The sequence below is a fragment of the Oncorhynchus mykiss genome, chromosome 11, assembly GCF_013265735.2.
Source record: "Oncorhynchus mykiss isolate Arlee chromosome 11, USDA_OmykA_1.1, whole genome shotgun sequence".
Taxonomy (NCBI): Eukaryota; Metazoa; Chordata; class Actinopteri; order Salmoniformes; family Salmonidae; genus Oncorhynchus; species Oncorhynchus mykiss.
In genome coordinates, this window is record NC_048575.1 from 47591974 (window position 1) to 47611465 (window position 19492).

General features: G+C 40.5%; 1 protein-coding gene across 14 annotated transcripts; it reads left to right on the top strand.

Annotated features, from left to right (window-relative positions):
* The first annotated feature begins 403 nt into the window (after positions 1-403).
* On the top strand, positions 404-19260 carry LOC110535792 (alpha-1-antitrypsin). 14 transcript variants are annotated; one of them, XM_021621062.2, is made up of 13 exons: positions 404-597; positions 2165-2261; positions 2943-3016; positions 10541-10754; positions 10970-11096; positions 11250-11409; positions 11544-11615; positions 11754-11860; positions 12026-12109; positions 17037-17777; positions 18076-18343; positions 18467-18614; positions 18851-19260. In XM_021621062.2, the coding sequence occupies exons 1-13, from the start codon at positions 506-508 to the stop codon at positions 19046-19048; spliced, it is 2382 nt and encodes a 793-aa protein (XP_021476737.2). In that variant the 5' UTR covers positions 404-505; the 3' UTR covers positions 19049-19260. The 14 variants fall into 14 exon arrangements, with proteins under 14 accessions (XP_021476737.2, XP_021476738.2, XP_021476741.2 ...); XM_021621063.2 differs by having other exon boundaries at positions 2168-2261; XM_021621074.2 differs by lacking the exon at positions 404-597 and adding an exon at positions 3743-3872 and having other exon boundaries at positions 2058-2261.
* The last annotated feature ends 232 nt before the right edge of the window (positions 19261-19492 follow it).

A 19492-nucleotide genomic window follows, 5' to 3' on the forward strand; every position in this document is an offset into this window, starting at 1 on the left:
AGTAGCCAGGTAATATAATTGGATAGAGTTGTATTACAGCCTAGACACCAATAAACTTGAGCTTTTCACAGCTAAATGCAAAAATGTTATCAGCCCTGAAAAATGGCTTCTAATGTGTTAGCTCGTATCTTTATCAACAAGTAGAAATGGACTGATGACAACAGACCTAAAACAGCACACTTTAAAACATGGTTAATGTATTATATTTAGCGTATTTAACGATCATAATGAATGTATCGCATATAGCTAGCAAATGTTTTATTTTGAAATGTTAATTCATTTAATATTTCCCTGCACCCACTACAGATTTTGTCCCAGGACAGGGCAGCCAGGGGTCGTGCATCGTGGAGCCCTTTAAATGATGACGTATTAATGCAGGATCGCGAATCCATCGTCCTGCTGTGGAATAGCGGAACCACTATCAGGCAATGGACCTACTTTCATAAAAGTACTCTAACATTAGCCCTGTTTTTATAATTTCTCTCAATTCTGCAAGAGGAGGTTTATGTTACCCGCATTTGTCAGCATTCAACGGGACCATTTCACAACCTCCCAACTAGCTTCAGCCATGAGGACCCTTGTCGTTGGAATTGGAGGGTAAGTGTGTACGTGCTATTATTTGAATCTGATCTGAAATTGTGTGAGACGAAACCTTGTTATTTAAGAATCACGACCATTCAATCTGACCATTACATCTGAAATGTGGCTGCATTCTTTTGGGCTTTTCTTTTGGCCATTGGGGTAGTTGACGTGACGCCCCCTTTTTTTGGTCCATAATGGCAAACAATTTAAATTGGTTAAAATTGTGACATATTACTAAAAGCTTTGTGTGTTTATTTTAATTGTGACATATTACTAAAATCTTTGTGTGTTTATTACACTTCATGCAGTGTATTTATTTTCTTACTATTTTGAACCAACGCGGTAATTATGCAATGGTTTGACTGTCCCATGTAAGGTTATGGAACTTAAGGAAAACATTAATAACATTTCCTTCACCTACTCTTGTATTTATGACATCTATTTCAAGAAACAGTAATCCTAGTCCCTAACAGTAGGCCTAGTCCATTCATGATATTTCCAAATAGTTCTGATTGATTTTGACGATAACATGTAATCAATGTCCACATGGTGTGTCACAATGTAGTCCTAAAAACCAGACATGAAACCTCTGCTTCGTTCAGCCATTCCTATGGTCAAAATTATGTGGGTTTTGGGATAAACGTTGAAAATGCCGCGTTCAGTTCATGTCGGAAACTCGGAAACTTCTGATTTAATAACTTAGGCGGAAGAGTCGGATCCCGAGTTTCCCACTTGGGCGTTATCAGAATCAATCAATAGGATGTTCTATCTACGCAAATAACTTCATGTTCGTTTTAACACGGAGTTTCTGACAACTTGAACGCAGCATAACACAGGTTTGGGGGGATATGTTTTACGTTTTGAATGATGAAGCCTTTTTGCTTTATGTGCTTATTTTGATGACATGAACGCTTCAAAATGCACACAGAGGCAGGTGTTAACTCATGAAGGTTATCTAATAGAACAACATGTATAAGATATTCTAAACGTGTGTTAAATGCAGACCATATTTTCGGGGGTTATATAAAGAAAAAACTACAAAACCCCCGTTCATTTCCCCATAGGCTTTGGCCAACTAGCCATAGTGGAGTTAGTCACCATTAGTGACTACATGAAGAAGCCATTACTTTTGGTCTCTGTGATTCTTCTTTCAGTTGTATGAAGAACTACACGCAAAATGTATATTGTCACCACTAACTGGACAGGGGTGAAAAAATGTACAAATGAAAAGTAAATTCCATACAAGGAAGGGGAAATTATCATTTAAAGAGCGTCTGCCCCTAAAAACCAAAGTGTACATAGTTTTGGTCATAGTCAGTCTCGTATCAAACGGAGTTTGGATCCTCAGTGGACCACAATGAGTAAATGAAGGTTGGGTTTGGATTACAATTATGTCAACAAATCATTCCCCCTTTTGCGAAGCTCCACGTGCAAATCGCCCCTCCGCCCACTTCGCTTCCCTTCATTTAATGGGGCACTGTTGTTGTTTCATCGCACCCAAACAACGCGTTCAAAGGATCACGGCCTTTGGTTTGAGATGTAAAAGCCCTATACGGATTGACCATGTAATGCATAATTCCAGCAGGATGCACAGCCAACAACCATTGTTTGCATGCCCTGCCGAAGGACCCTATCATCATGCGGGATATGTGGTTGGAGTTCGTTGGTCCCAAGTGTTGGTGAGTATACCGGTGGCTAGACCATAGACTGCTGGTTATGTAGCTGAAGTTAGCTAGCAGCAGGCTACCAACTAGCTAGCTGGCTAACGTTAGCCTACCTCAATGCAACTTTGATTTGGCATGGAAAAACGATGACATTTCAAATAAGTAATGATTGTGTTGTCGCCCGATTGACTTTAGCCAGCTAGCAAAGATTGAGGGGACCACTGTATTTTAGCTAGCTAACATTAGCATTGCTAGTTATTTTTGTCTTTAAGGTAAAATTGACGACTACATAATATGGCAAAGTTGATTCCTACAAATTATATGCCTACTTTAGCAATTTCATCGTATTTCAACCATCGTAATTTAGAGGAAATGGTCACAAGTGAGGTGCAACCCATGCCTAGACTCTAGGGCACAAATACATATTGGCTGCAGTTATGGTGATACTCATGTCTGACTACAACAGTGTACTAACTAGCAACAACAAACTCAAACCAACCCAAGGCCATAGCAAAACAGGTCACAGTTGGTTGCATAGTCTAATGGTGTCACTGGCCTAAATGTAATCTAATCTGGAGTCAGTCAGTCTACATCTGTAAAGCACAACATTAGCTTCCAAACAAGATTTAAGTTGTTTCTCGAGCTATGTTTATAATTGAGGGATGATGACAATCGTTGACACTGTTTTTCTGTTAGACAAAGTGCACAGTTGGGTGCCAGACTGATCCCCTGGTTATTAACGGATGCTGGGACCTACCAGAGGAGCAAAGGTGGGTATCGTAACATGTCCAGCAATGTGATTGCAATGGTTTAGCAACCTCAATCATTTCATTCACTGTTCACTTGCTATTTTCACAGCTTGTCAGCAAGATCTTGGAATAAAAGTGTGTCATGCGACACAAGTAGGCTGAATCACATAGGGCGGTGCACAATTGGCCCAGTGTCATCTGGGTTTGACAGGGATAGGCTGTCCATTGTAAATAATAATTTGTTCTTAACTGACTTGCCTAGTTAAAAAAATGTAAAAAAAAAAAAAACTTAAGGTATTCCTGTGATCTTTCCTCGGTTGTCAGTCTATCTCGACTCCTATGAAAAGAACAGGAGGCCTCTGATAGTGACTTGAGTTACTGCCCTGATGATACTGACGGCTTCATCAACAACAACAAATAATGTGAATTATGTGAAAAGTTGTATTCAAATATACCCATCTTGATAAACAGTAGGCTAATAACCCCAGCCAAGCAGATATAACTAGTAGTCATTTCTGTTGTGAAGTGCATTAGAAAAAAAGCTTTGTCCATTTCTAAAGAACAAAATTCAATTTACCACTTGGCATTTGATAGACTCTTTATGTAAACTGACATTATTTGTGGCTTATTTACATAGATGCATATAATGTCCAGGGCATAACCTAGCCTGGTGGAACCAGCCTGATTGCTGTGTTCACCATTTAATTTCATTTCTGTGTGTGTGTGTGCGTGCATGCGTGCGACCAGTATCTTTGATGAGAGGCCAGGAGCTGATCTACGTTGCTATGCCCATCAATGCGGCTCTGGAAAAGACCTCAACTCCAGCCTCACCTCTTGCCTGCTCACCAATGGTCATCGATGGGGAGGTCAGAATTAGGTAGATTTTATCTGACTTGTTCAGACTTCAACATAGGATAGGTAATATCTGACACACAAACATGTACTAACTGCCACTGGTAATAGAAAAGTAACTGTGTGTATGTGTTCACAGAAACATTTATGGAACCAGTACATGGAGACTTGTAAGGTGATGTGATGAGGTCCAGACAGACAAATTAGCTTGATACTGATGTCTCTGAATGGAGAGAGAGAACTGGCACTCATGTCTTGTAAAATTATAATACCATCGTTTACTTGTATTGTCTTTTTTGATTATTGAATTGAATGGTAGGAAGAAACCCTTTGTATTCTTCACCAGGATCAGGGAACTCCTGTTGTATACAGGACACTACACAGGAAGGTATGACCACTCTGATATCTTTGCCAAGATGGACCCATTACCACCGGACAAAATGTCGATAGGCACAGTATCTGTATCGGCTGGGAAAGACAATGAAAGATGACTGGTACACATTATATTAGCAGAACACGGCTTCTATGGTATTATGTGAAGGGTTATTTATTATACATGGACCTGTTACTACATTTGGAAGATATCAAAACACTTACTTTTGAATATCTACATAAATTCAGCAATTGCATTCTCACATTACTCTGTAGGCTACTGACCTATTCAAAATTTCATCCGGCATCTCACCATACATCTGCCTGTAGTTATTGAACTCAACCTAGAGACATTTTTTGTTTTGATAGACGGGATGGGTGTTTAACAACAAAACTGAGGAGTGCACAACTGTGGGGCAAAACAGACGGCTTTGTTTTAGATTGTTGACCACATGTAAACTATTTAGTCTCCAATGTTTATTGAAAACATGAATACATCGTTAGTTGTTGGTTAGCTAGCAAATTTTTGCCATATTAGCATTGACATGAAATCTGTCAAAACACGACAAGACATGTTATCAAGAACAAGATAAAACTCGCTGAAACGAGTAATTTACGATTCCCCACATGGGAGTTTCTTGTTATGGTTGGTAGCTATCTTGCCATCCATAATCACAAAAACTCAAGACTTCTGCCCCATTGAAGTGAGTGCATCGTTTTCGTGATGTCAGCTAATCCATCTATTGAGTGGGGGAAAACCGCTTTTTGCGGGCAAGGTGCTGACAGATGGATGTGTCTTTGGTGAAGGCAAGGACGCACCCAAGAAACACCCACATCTAACCACACCCCCAAGCCAACTCACATTTAGCTTCTGTCATGGCGTCAGCATTTCTTGAGGAGCAAGCCAAAAGACCAGGCCAAATCAGCGGGTGCGCAGTTCCCTTTTAATCCACACAACTACAAAAAAAGTATTAACCAAAAAATATACATTCCCACTCCTTAAGTAATTAGGAAACTCAAATACCCTGCTCAGGCTCTGGGGTCTGAGAGGGTGTGACCGCACGAGACAAGACTCCCATGTAGCTCCTCAGATGTAAATAGTTTTAATCCCAGAGTTCAGCTGCAGAAACAATGTTGATCATTGAGCTTTCTTGACTTATTTTGTACTAGTGCAGTTTGTGTGATTTATAGAAATGGTGAAAAACCAATCTACTTTCTTCACATGAACAATTTCTGGGTCCTGCCGGTGATACTCAGGCTGCAGTGTAGGCCTACCGGTCTTCACTGCCGTCAGACCTTCAGAGATACTCGATCGTTCTACCTTTTTGACAGCCTCCGCATAGGAGACTCTCAATTGCCCTGATTTTGTTCACCACTATAATTACAACATTTTGCTTCCTGGTCATTCTCTAACACTAAACATGTGAAATCTCTTTCATAGTGATTTTTTTCCCCCACATCTCAGCTTTTCCCGTCTGTAGACACTTCTTACATGTCAAAACATTTTACAACAAGAACATTGTAAAGACCGCTTACAAAAGCTCTGACAAGATAGCATACATGTCCCAGCTGCACTTGAGTAGGGAGAGACTTCACATAAAACATAGAGAACAGACTTCCTCTTTCTGCCATTAACCATTCTTCAGAAAGGAAACAGCTTGTAAAAATATGTAAACATTTATTAAAGAATGAACAATGCAAGTATTGGCAATATAGGTTCTGCTCCTTCAGGGTACCTCACTGCCCAATCAAAGCGTAAATGTATAAAATTACATAAAAACAGCAAGAGCAGTAAGCTTGAACAATCCCCCAACAGGAAAACAACTTAACAGGTGGAGGCTGGGGTGATGGTGGGATCTAGAAGCAGGATGTGTGACCAGAACCGGTCATTTTAAATAGGCCGCCAAATAAGGCAGGCGTGATTGCTACTATCGTCTAATTGGCTGAGGTGGGAAATCGATTCCCATTCCGAACAGGAATCATTTTATTTCAGAAAGGAAACGCCACATAGAAATATATGTTTTGCCATTTATTAAGGAATGAATAATGTAAGTCTTGGCAAATATATATTTTTAATTATTATATATATATATATATCTATATATAGGCTCTGCTCCTTCATGTTAGCTCACTGCCAAAGAAAGTGTCAATACATAACATGATCTACAAGCAGTGAGTGCGGTAAACTATACCAATCCCACAAAACAGCAGAACCATATGCCAATCTACACATAATATCCCATAATGAAATATTAGCAAATGTATTAAAGATTAAAATAAAAAAAATAAAAACATATGTAAATAACATAAGTAATCAGACCCTTTGCTATGAGTTTTGAAATTGAGCTCCGGTGAATTTTGTTTCCATTGATCATCCTTGAGATGTTTCTACAACTTGATTGGAGTTCACCTGTGGTTAATTCAATTGATTGGACATTATTTGGAAAGGCGTGCACCTGTCTATATAAGGTCCCACATTTGACAGTGCATATCAGAGAAAAAAACAATCCATGAGGTTTAAGGAATTGTCAGTAGAGCTCCGAGACGGTACCAAAAAAATGTCTGCAGCATTGAAGATCCCAAGGACACCGTGGCCGCCATCATTCTTAAATGGAATAAGTTTAGAACTACCAAGAACTACCTTCCTAGAGCTGGCCAAACTGGCTAATTGATATCGTTTGAGTCAATTGGAGGTGTACCTGTGGAAGTATTTCAAGGCCTACCTTCAAACTCAGTGCCTCTTTGCTTGACATCATGGGAAAATCAAAAGAAATCAGCCAAGACCTAAAAAAAATATTTGTAGACCTCCTCAAGTCTGGTTCATCCTTGGGAGCAATTTCCAAATGCCCGAAGGTACCACGTTCATCTGTACAAACAATAGTACGCAAGTATAAACACCATGGGGCCGCGCAGCCATCATACCGCTCAGGAAGGAGATGCGTTCTGTCTCCTAGAGATGAACGTACTTTGGTGCAAAAAGTGCAAATCAATCCCAGAACAACAGCAAAGGACCTTGTGAAGATAGTGGAGGAAACGGGTACACAAGTATCTATATCCACAGTAAAACGAGTCCTATATCGACATAACCCGAAAGGCCGCACAGCAAGGAAGAAGCCACTGCTCCAAAACCGACATAAAAAAGGTTTTGAAGGCCTCCATGCTTGCACATGCTTTTTCAGTTCTGCCCATAAACGTTTTATAGGATTGAGGTCAGGGCGTTGTGATGGCCTCTCCAATACCTTGACTTTGTTGTCCTTAAGCCATTTTGCCACAACTTTGGACGTTTGCTTGGGGTCATTGTCCATTTGGAAGACCCATTTGCCACCAAGCTTTAACTTCCTGACTGATGTATTGAGATGTTGCATCAATATATCCACAAAATCTTCCTGCCTCATGACGCCATCTATTTGATGCCATCAGTAATAATCTGTCTGTAAACAATTGTTGGAAAAATTACATGTGTCATGCACTTGCAAAAGCTGCAGTTTAACAAGAAGTTTGTGGAGTGGTTGAAAAACAAGTTTGGATGACTCCAACCTAAGTGTATGTAAACTTCCGACTTCAACTGTGTGTGTGTGTGTGTATATGTGTGTGTGTGTGTGTGTGTGTGTGTGTGTGTGTGTATATATATTGTGGTGTAATCTGTGTAGAGTACAGAGGTGAGGTAGTCATTCAAAAACCATGTTACCCTATTATTGCACCTAGAGTGAGTCCATGCAACTTATCATGTGACTTGTTAAGCACATTTTTACTCCTGAACTTATTTAGGCTTGCCAATAACAGCGGTTGAACACTTATTGACTCAAGACATTTCAGGTTTTGTAAACTTTTCGAAAAACATAATTTGACTTTGACATTATGGGGTAGGTATTGTGTGTGTTGGCCAGTGACAACAAAGCTCAATTTAATCAATTATAAATTCAGGCTGTAACATATCAAATATGGAAATAGTCAAGGGGTGTGAATACTTTCTGAAGGCTCTGTACATAACCAGCTACATAACCAGCAGTCTATGGTCTAGCTACCGGTATACTCCCCACCACTGGGGACCAACGAACTCCAACCACCTATCTCTGCATGATGGGGTCCTTCGGCAGAGCATGCAAACCATAGTTGTTGGCTGAGCATCCTGCTGAAAGCATGCACTGCAAGATCAATCCGTCTAGGGCTTTTCAGTCTCAAATGGCCATGATCCTTTGAACGCGTTAGTTGGGGGCGATGAAACAATGGATCACTAAGTGAAGGGAAGCGATGCAGCGGAGGGGCGATTTGCAAGTGGAGCTTGGAAAAGGGGGGGCATGATTTGTTGACATAATTGTAATCCAAACCCAACCTTAATTTACTCATTGTGATGCACTGAGGTTCCACACTCATTTTAGTTAAGACTATGACCAAAATGATCCTATTTACACTTTTGTCAATTTTGACACTAGAATAAATGTTTGTCTCATATTGATGCCACATAGGCTGTTTTCAAAGGGATTAGTTGTTTTTTAGGGGGAAGACCTTTTTTGTTGCAACTTTCATCATTTTATGTGGTTCTGAGTGCAATATTTACATTTTCATTCTCCCACAACCTATTACCCACCAGCATCAGAGACCCATTGTCATTGGCTCCATTGTGGGTTATACTCCAACAACCCTCCAACAGAACACCTCTTATTAAACAGCATCTCGGCTCCCACGGCTTCGGCTGTTGGTAGGTCGGGGCCTCCCACTGCATGTGCACGGGTGCGCTTCGCTCTCCTCCATCACTAGATGTGCACCTGGCTGCTTGGCCAGGTAGACCTCAGTGTTGGGTTCTACCTGAGTGATTCTGCCAGTCTTGCCTGAAAGATTAAGCCATGCAAGTCTTACATACGGCCGGTACAGTGAAATTGCGAAGGGCTCATTAAATGAGTTATGGTTCCTCTTGATTGCTCCAACGTTACTTGGATGACTGCAGCAATTATAGATCTAATACATGCCAACAAGTGCTGACCACAGATGCGTGCATTTATTCAGACCCAAAACCCATGCAGGGTTCTCTCGGACACCACAGACGCTTCTGGTGACTCTAGTGTATAACCTCGACTGGTGATGCGCTGACATCTCATTTGAATGTCTGCCCTATCAACTTTCGATGGTACTTTCTGTGCATACCATGGTGACCACGTGTAACGGGGAATCAGGGTTTGATTCCAGGGAGGGAGCCTAAGAAACAGCTACCACATCCAAGGAAGGCAACAGAAAATGACCCACTCCCGATTCGGGGAGGTAGTGATGAAAAATAACAACGTAGGACACTTTCGAGGCCCTTCAATTGGAATGAGTACACTTTAAAATCTTTTTAATGAGGATCCATTACTGATGTTTAGAAGTTTGAATTTTACAGTGGTCAGAAACTTCTGAAAGTGTTATTAATTATGTTTAAACCATCACCTTTGACTGCCTGTTGTATATTGTCCATCGGTGTGACATCATGTCCTATGGGGTGAGACCAATAAATAAAAGGGGGAAAAAAGATGTTGTCTTGAACATAATGTAAAAATAATTATAAAGCATGAGGCAGGTAACATTATCATAATACACAAGTAAACTAATTATCTAGGTTTTTGTCAAATTACTGTGAACCTTACTCAAAATGTAATGGGGGAGACAATTTGTTTATCCTCATTCTACAAAGAAGTTGTTTTTTAAATTAAAATTCCAGAATATGATTAGAAGTAACTGGTAATGAGTAAAATATTTTTGTCTATTTGAGAATCATTAAACCTTTTATATTAGCATTAATTGTGATGTCACACACCTGAGGACAAATTCAAGGCCCCCCTGCATGAAATGAATGGTTCATTAAATTGAATTTCTTCAAATTATCGAAGGTTACCACATTACATTTAGAATTGTTTAGACAGTTTATTGCAATAGTTTTTTTAGAATAAATACTTTTTTCACTTTTGATTTGGCCATATGGCAACACCCATAGATAGAGAATCAGTCATTGAAGGCAATGCTACAAATGTACAGAAGATAGCCTTTCGACAACAATTTAACTAAACAATTACCCTGGCTTATATGCAATGATCTGTTCCAAGGAAACACTATTAGCATAATGATGGCCTAATCAGGTGGACATTTCAGCAATGCACATTGCACACCAAAGGGTTGTCCTGTGGCGCGACACCTCATCACTCCGCTCAAAGTAATTGGAGTATGTCTGACACAGATTAAACCCAGTCCTAGTATACAAATCTGCGCTTGGTATGTTAGGCTGGAATCTCAAATCTTCACCTGATTTTAAGATTCCAGTCATTTGTGAATCTTACCTTGTCATGTCTCCAGGATGACCAATGGGGGGAAGTCGACCATGTCCAGTAGTCTGCACCTGAGGATCCCCAACAGCTGCATCATAGCACAGGATGCTTTCTTCAAGGTCCTCTCCCTCCTCCTCCTGTCTCCTCAATTCAACTTCTTCATGGTCCTCTCCCTCATGTCTCCTCAATTCAACTTCTTCAAGGTCCTCTCCCTCATGTCTCCTCAATTCAACTTCTTCAAGGTCCTCTTCCTCCTCCTCCTGTCTCCTCAATTCAACTTCTTCAAGGTCCTCTTCCTCCTCCTCCGGTCTCCTCAATTCAACTTCTTCATGGTCCTCTCCCCCATGTCTCCTCAATTCAACTTCTTCATGGTCTTCTCTTGACTGTCAGTTTTTAAGGAGGATAGGGAAGAAGAGGCTCAGTGTCAGTGGTCATGTCTTTCTCTCTCTCCCTTTAGGATGACTCTGTGATAGCTGTGGACAGCAATGGGTTCAAGCAGTATGATGGTAGGGGAAGAGTTTCTTTCTATTTTATCAGCAAGAAGATACATATCAGAAGATCAAAAAAGTTTAACCTCATTGAGTGTAAGTTTATCGAGTTATTACTTATTTGTAAATGTAAACAATAATGTGACCTATTACCAAAGTTTACATTTACAAATAAGTCATGAGTCAGTGAAACTTAGTGTTCATTTGGAACTCAACACTTTTTAACTTGACTGTCTGATACTTTTGTAGTGCTTGATGCGCTCCACATGGACAGAATGATGAGCAAGATTGAATCATGGCGGAAGGACCCCGGTTCATTCCTAGCATCTCAAAGTCTGAGAACACAATGCTCTGTAGGAGAGGAGGTGTTTGTGCTCATCGTCGAGGGCTTCTTGATCTTCAACTACGGGTAACTAAGAGAAAATTGATCTTTCCTCCTATGTGTCGCTCTCCTTCTCCCTCTCTTGGTATGCCCTTTGTCTGTTGTCTGCATGATGAGAATAATTATTTGTCTGGCTTTTTGTTTCATGTTTTGATTGGCAGGCCCTTGAACGAATTAATGGACAAGAGATATTTCCTTGAAATTCCTTATGACGTCTGCAAAGAGAGGAGAGGGTGGGGCTAATATTTTTTTTAAACTCCGATATAATTGCAATGCTTGGATATAATTTTGGTATGTTCAGATAGGCCACTGTATAACCTGTGGCTGATGAAAAGAACAAGCCTTTGGCCCACCTTTCATGTGATTGACAGCTCGAGGGTGTATACACCACCTGACCTGCCAGGGTACTTTGACGGATATGTGTGGCCAAGGTACCTGAAAAACCGGCAAGAGATGGAAGACATGGTATCGGATATTGGTGAGTTTTTCATTTAGAAGATATAAAGATCTTCCTTTGCCAGGTTTGTTTCTGATAGTCGTTGTTCCTCCTCACTCCATTGCTGTTAACATGCTATTGCCTTAGATCATTCTTTCTGATGCTACCATAAGGTTTGTTTCTTTGTCACTCATGCTTTGTTTCCAGTCTTTTTGGATGGATTGAAGTCAAAGGAGGACTTGCTGGATTATGTGTATGGGGATGTAACCATGGAAATACAGAGTCTCATGGGTAAGTTTGCTCCTACAAAAAATGAAGTTACTTATCTACTCAAAATTAAACTGTTTTTTTTTTTTTTAAAGAGTGATTTGTGATTAGACACCAGAATGATTGGGCCAATGGGAACTGAACGAAAGGGCACTCAGTATTCTAATGTTCCAAAATCTTACTTTATTTTGTTGTCTTGTTTTCCCAGGGAAAGACTAAGCAGTTTGATTTCTCAAACGGTTGCTGGAATCTGGAAGAGTAAAAGAGACAATATGTTCAGAAACAGATGTGTTGAAACTTAGACTAATGTTTACAGCCACAGGAGAAAGACAGGACACACACACACACACACACACACATACACACACACACACACACACACACACACAGTGCAGAACAAACTTTCATGTTAAATCCATGTTACTTTTACTCCAGTGAGGTAAATCTTGTTTACATAGTTTTTTAACTAAGAAAGTATTTTTGCAATTTGTTTTGTTAAATCTATAATGGTTATGTACATAGTTAAGGAGTGCAAAGTCTATAAGCAGTGCAGACTCTTGGCTAAAGTTAATATGGGCGGCAGGTAGCTTAGTGGTTAGAGCGTTGGACTAGTAACCGAGAGGTTGCAAGATCGAATTCCCGAGCTGACAAGGTAAAAAATTATTTAGTTCTGCCACTGATCAAGGCAGTTAACCCACTGTTCCTAGGCCTTCATTGAAAATAATAATTCGTTCTTAAATGACTTGCCTAGTCAAATACAGGTTAAAAAATATATATATACTGTATACAGTATACTCTGTTATACTGCAGTGTTACAAAAATATTATGGGCACTATGAAATTCCTGAGTTCCTGAGTAGTGCCATGGCAGATAATTAATTGATTAAAAGGCTGCTGAAGTGTGGTTTGGCTCTTAGCATGCCAATGAAATAGTAGCTCACTATTACATTGTTAAACAGTATAATGTACCAGACATGGGTATAAATAATATGCCATTTCACAAACGCAACTTTGTCATGCATAGATGTTTTTTGTATGGGTGGTCCCAGGAATCAAACCCATTATCCTGGCGTTGCAAGCGCCATGCTCTACCAATTGAGCCACAGAGGACCACCATACATACAGTTGAAGTCGGAAGTTTACATACACCTAAGCCAAATACATTTAAACTCAGTTTTTCACAATTCCTGACATTTAATCCTTGTAAAAATTCCCTGTCTTAGGTCAGTTAGGATCGCCACTTTGTTTTAAGAATGTAAAATGTCAGAATAATAGGAGAGTGATTTATTTCAGCTTTTCTTTCTTTCATCACATTCCCAGTGGGTCAGAAGTTTACATACACTCAATTAGTATTTGGTAGCATTGCCTTTAAATTGTTTAACTTGGGTCAAATGTTTTGGGTAGCCTTCCACAAGTTTCCCCAAATAAGTGTGGTGAATTTTGGCCCATTCCTCCTGACAGAGCAGGTGTAACTGAGTCAGGTTTGTAGGCCTCCTTACTCGCACACGCTTTTTCAGTTATACCCTCACATTTTCTATAGGATTGAGGTCAGGGCTTTGTGATGGCCACTCCAAAACTTTGACTTTGTTTGGAAGTATGCTTGGGGTCATTGTCCATTTGGAAGACCCATTTGCGACCAAGCTTTAACTTCCTGACTGATGTCTTGAGTTGTTGCTTCAATATATCCACATACTTTTCCTGCCTCATGATGCCATCTATTTTGTGAAGTGCACCAGTCCCTCCTGCAGCAAAGCACCCCCACAACATGATGCTGCCACCCCCGTGCTTCACGGTTGGGATGGTGTTCTTTGGCTTGCAAGCCTCCCCCTTTTCCCTTTGCTGTTGTTCTGGGATTGATTTGCACTTTTCTCACCAAAGTACGTTCATCTCTAGGAGACAGAACGCCTCTCCTTCCTGAGCGGTATGATGGCTGCGTGGTCCCATGGTGTTTATACTTGCGTACTATTGTTTCTACAAATGAACGTGGTACCTTCAGGCATTTGGAAATTGCTCCCAAGATGAACCAGACTTGTGGAGGTCTACAATTTGTTTTCTGAGGTCTTGGCTGATTTCTTTTGATTTTCCCATGATTTCAAGCAAAGAGGCACTGAGTTTGAAGGTAGGCCTTGAAATACATCCACAAGTACACTTCCAATTGACTCAAATGACATCAATTAGCCTATCAGAAGCTTCTAAAGCCATGACATAATTTTCTGTAATTTTCCAAGCTGTTTAAAGGCAAAGTCAACTTAGTGTATGTAAACTTCTGACCCACTGGAATTGTGATACAGTGAATTATAAGTGAAATAATCTGTCTGTAAACAATTGTTGGAGAAACTACTTTTGTCATGCACAAAGTAGATGTCCTAACCGACTTGCCAAAACTATAGTTTGTTAACAAGAAATTTGTTGAGTGGTTGAAAAACGAGATTTAATGAATCCAACCTAAGTGTATGTAAACTTCTGACTTCAACTTTATATACAGTCATTAAGGCAAAGGGTGGCTACTTCGAAGAATCTAAAGTATAAACTATATTTTTATTTGTTTAACACTTTTTTGGTTACTACATTATTCCATATGTGTTATTTCATAGTTTTGATGTCTTCACTATTATTCTACAATGTAGAAAATAGTCAAAATAAAGAAAACCATGGAATGAGTAGGTGTGTCCAAACTTTTGACAGGTACTGTGTATATACACGGCCGTTCAAAAGTTTGGGGTCACTTAGAAATGTCCATGACATTGTTAATGTTGTAAATGACTATTGTAGCTGGAAACGGCAGATTTTTTTTATTAGAATATCTACATAGGCGAACAGAAGCCCATTATCAGCAACCATCACTCCTGTGTTTCAATGGCTGGTTAGGGCCAGTTTGCTCTGTTCTGTGAAGGGAGTAGTACACAGAGTTGTACAGATTTTCAGTTTCTTGGCAGTATCTCGCATGGAATAGCCTTCATTTCTCCGAACAAGAACAGACTGATGAGTTTCAGAGTTCCACCGTCCATTGTCTGTGTTCTTTTGCCCATCTTAAGCTTTTCTTTTTATTGGCCAGTCTGAGAGACGGCTCTTTCTTTGCATCTTTGCCTAGAAGGCCAGCATCCCGGAGTTGCCTCTTCATTGTTGACATTGAGACGGGTGTTTTGCGGGTACTATTTAATGAAGCTGCCAGTTGAGGACTTGTGAGGTATCTGTTTCTCAGACTAGACACTCTAATGTGCTTGTCCTCTTGCTCAGTTGTGCACCAATCCTCTTTCTATTCTGGTTAGAGCCAGTTTGCACTGTTCTGTGACTGGAGTAGTACACAGCGTTGTACGAGATCTTCAGTTTCTTGGTAATTTCTCGCATGGAATAGCCTTAATTTCTCAGAACAAGAATAGAAGAAAGGACTTTTGGCCATTTTGAGCCTGTAATCGAACCCACAAATGCTGATGCTCCAGATACTCAACTAGTCTAAAGAAGGCCCGTTTTATTTCTTCTTTAATCAGGACAACAGTTTCCAGCTGTGTTAACATAATTGCAAAAGGGGTTTCTAATGGTCAATTAGCCTTTTAAAATTATAAACTTGGATTAGCTAACAGAACGTGCCATTGGAACACAGGAGTGAAGGTTACTGTTAATGGGCCTCTGTTCGCCTATGTAGATATTCCATTAAAAATCAGCCGTTTCCAGCTACAAAAGTCATTTACAACATTAACAATGTCTACACTGTATTTCTGAACAATTTGATGTTATTTTAATGGTCAAAAATGTAGCTTTTCTTTCAAAAACAAGGACATTTCTAAGTGACCCCCAAACTTTTGAAAGGTGGTACATATACTGTATATTACCATGCACAACAGAAAATCCACAACAGACATGAATTGCACAGTCCTATAAAATAACTAAATGTAACAGAACAACATAGAGCCTACAACAGAGCAATATTGCACAATAGCTATCATTTCTGTGTTATCATCCAACTAATTATTGATGATGTCTAAATATCCGTAGTTTACAATATAAATGTTTTTCAAGTTTTTGTGTCCTGTGCCAATTCTAAATGAACAATGTTGTGGTCAGCACTCCTTCTATGCAGGCAATCATTACACTGTTCAAATATGGGGGCATGCCAGTACCAAACAAACATGTCAAAGTTCAACCACTGACAATCCCAAATGAAGGACACCACCCGATCCTCAGTATATAGACAGATTTTGGTACAAAGAGCCCATAGCTGCTGTCTATAGGGGTGAGTACTGTCCTGCTATCTATCTCTACACTGCAAGACTTTTACTGGTCACTGGCTCTATATAGCACTGTAATGGTTATCTCCAAACATGGTTCACTGGATGTGTCTGGTGTGAGGCCCACTAATTGATAAACTAAAGGTATAATTTACCTTGACTAGGAGTAAAAATGTCTGATTTCCAAAATGAATAAAAACAAGACAAATATTTTCCAGGAAACATTAAATGATAAGACTTTGAAAAGCTAGTCTCTGTTGGACCAGTGCTGGAGACCTCAGAATAAAAACATAACATAATTTGATTACTGATATGGGAAGATAAAAACACAGTTTAGTTCAATGGCAGGTTTGAGATATACAGTGTTCTTTGATTCATTGAAGACTTTGTCTCCACTGGAATGTTCTAGACCCTGCCATGTTTACTTGTCCACCTCATGGGTACAGAGTGATGTAATAGTGTGACTGTTAATAATGTGTGGTGTCTGTGAAGCTTATTCTTCAAGAAATATTTTGATGTGATCTGTTTGGAAGTATAATTTTTCTCTGGTAATTGAACTATCATGTATTTCTCAACAGTAATTTACCACTCACTGGTTATTACACCTTTCTTACACTTTTTTTAGTGCCTCTGTCATATCGCTGAATCTACCTTTAAATGTGGTGACTATTGTGTAATCGAAACAAAATTGTTTGAGTAAGGCCACGTTTTTGAACTCTGTGATAGTTACCAAGATGAGGACAGCCTTGTGTTTGTGGATCGTCATGGCAGTGCTCTGCCCAGGAGAGGTCAAAGGTCATAAAGGTCACGGAGGTGACCACCACCAGGGTCAGGGGCTTGACCAGGATCATGATCACGGGCGCGATAACAACCACGACCACGACCACAGGCGAGACCATGAACACAGGCGAGACCACAACCACGGGCATCATCACCCTGAGCCTGGTGACAATGGTACCAAACCAGTGATACAAGGTAATGGGGGGTTTGCCTTCAGCCTGTACAAGCAGCTGGTGGTTCAGCCTGACAACCAGGGCAAAAATTTGTTCTTCTCCCCACTGAGTGTGTCCCTGGCCCTGGCTGCTCTGTCCGTGGGGGCCAGGGGTCAGACCCACCAGCAGCTCTTCGCTGGTCTGGGCTTCAACAGCAGCCTACTGACACAAGAACAGGTGGACCAGGCCTTCCAGACCATACTCACACAGCTCAACCAGAAGAACGGAGTGGACCTGTCCATAGGAAGTGCACTTTTCCTGCACAACACCTTCAAACCACACCCTGAGTTCCTCAAGGACATGAAGCGCTTTTACCTCTCCGAGGGTTTCACTGTCGACTTCACCAACACGGCCGAGGCCATCGACACGATCAATAAATACGTGGGGGGAAAGACTCGAGGCAAGATAGACAAGTTAGTCAAAGATCTGGACCCATCCACTGTCATGTATCTCCTCAGCTACATATACTTCAAAGGTAAGAGGATTTTGCAAACTATAAGATCAAAAAAACAATAAGCAAAAAATGTAATGGAGTTCACATATTTGATTGATGCAGACCTTGTGGACATATGTAATTCCTTCTAACTCTGCCAATATGTATTTTTGTCTCTGGGTGTTGGTATTAATGATGCCACTGTACTTTTTGGCTGTGTTTCCTGCTGAATCTTGCCAGGTCTCACTCAGATTAGATTTTTTTTGCCTCAGATTGACCGCTTTTAGTCTGGTAACCTTTAATCATCATCATAATATTTGACGATTTTCTAATTCTCAAGGAAAATGGGAGATTCCATTTGACTCTAAAGACACAAAGGAGGACACATTCCATGTGGATGACAACACCACTGTTCCGGTCCAGATGATGAGCGTGAAGAAGAGGTTCTCCGTCTACTACGACCAGGAGATCTCCACCAGTATCCTGCAGCTCCACTACAACGAGTCAGTGTCAATGATGCTGGCGCTACCAGAGAAGGGACTCGCCAGTCTGGAGGAGGCCATAGGTCAGAACCACATCACCAAGTGGCACAGGTGGATGAAGGCCAGGTATGACCTGTCTCAATCAGGACGCATCACTCTCATAGAACTAATGAACGTTGGGTGGGTGAAGCAACCACATATCACAAGCATTGCAAGTAAAATCTTCTTCCTGTCCAATTTTGTCTTTAGGGAATACCAGGTGTATGTTCCCAAGATGTCTGTCACCACAACATACTCCCTCAAGGACGTCCTGAGTGGAATGGGAATGCCGGACATATTCAGTAATGGAGCTGACTTCAGTGGAATATCAGAGGATCTGAAGGTGGCTGTTTCAGAGGTATGGAACATTTTCACTCTCAATGTTTTAATGCCTGTCAATCAATTCTTCCATGAAATATGATACATTTTGGCCTCAATATTGCCGTTATTTTCAATTCATTCGCTTTTTCAGGGAGCCTCTGAAAGCTCTCTGTGGGTCCCAAGAGAATCACTGCCCTGGAACATATTGTATGTGAACCATGTGAACTAGGCCTATCTACTGTACATCTGACTGCATTGTGTGGTTGCTTTCAGGTGGCGCACCATGCCTCCTTGGATGTGGATGAGGCTGGAGCGACTGCAGCAGCTGCTACAGGTGTGGTCCTCATGCCCCTCTCCTTCCGAAGCACCCCTGTGTTGAAGTTCAACCGTCCGTTCATGGTCATTGTGATGGACCAGGAGACCAAGAGTATTCTCTTCATGGGCAAGATCATCAACCCAGCCAACAAATAAAACCAGTGGTGTAGAAAACATGTGCTCTATAAAAGCTGTGGTCTATAATCGCAAATTGAAGCGTAAGCGCATGCTTTGCCTGTGCTGCTGTTACATAACCCATCCAAACTTCTCTGGCTCAATCTAGCCTGGGAAGCTAAAACTAACAAGTGTGTAAATCCTCTGTATTCACTTTGGATATTTTTACAACTACTAAATGCATATCACCATTTGCTGTCAGTCTTTCCTTTTTATCTATACTGTAATGGGGACATTTAAGATGACCAAAGTTCATATTTAGCTAAGTCAACACAATGTTTAGCATATTTGGAGTTTCTGTAATACACATAATAACTCTATTTGTGACACTCGAGGTGCAGTTGATGGTCACTAGACTTGATGCTGAATGTTCTGGATTATTCTCATATCTGTTGATAGTGATTGACACCAGACTGGAGGTACTGT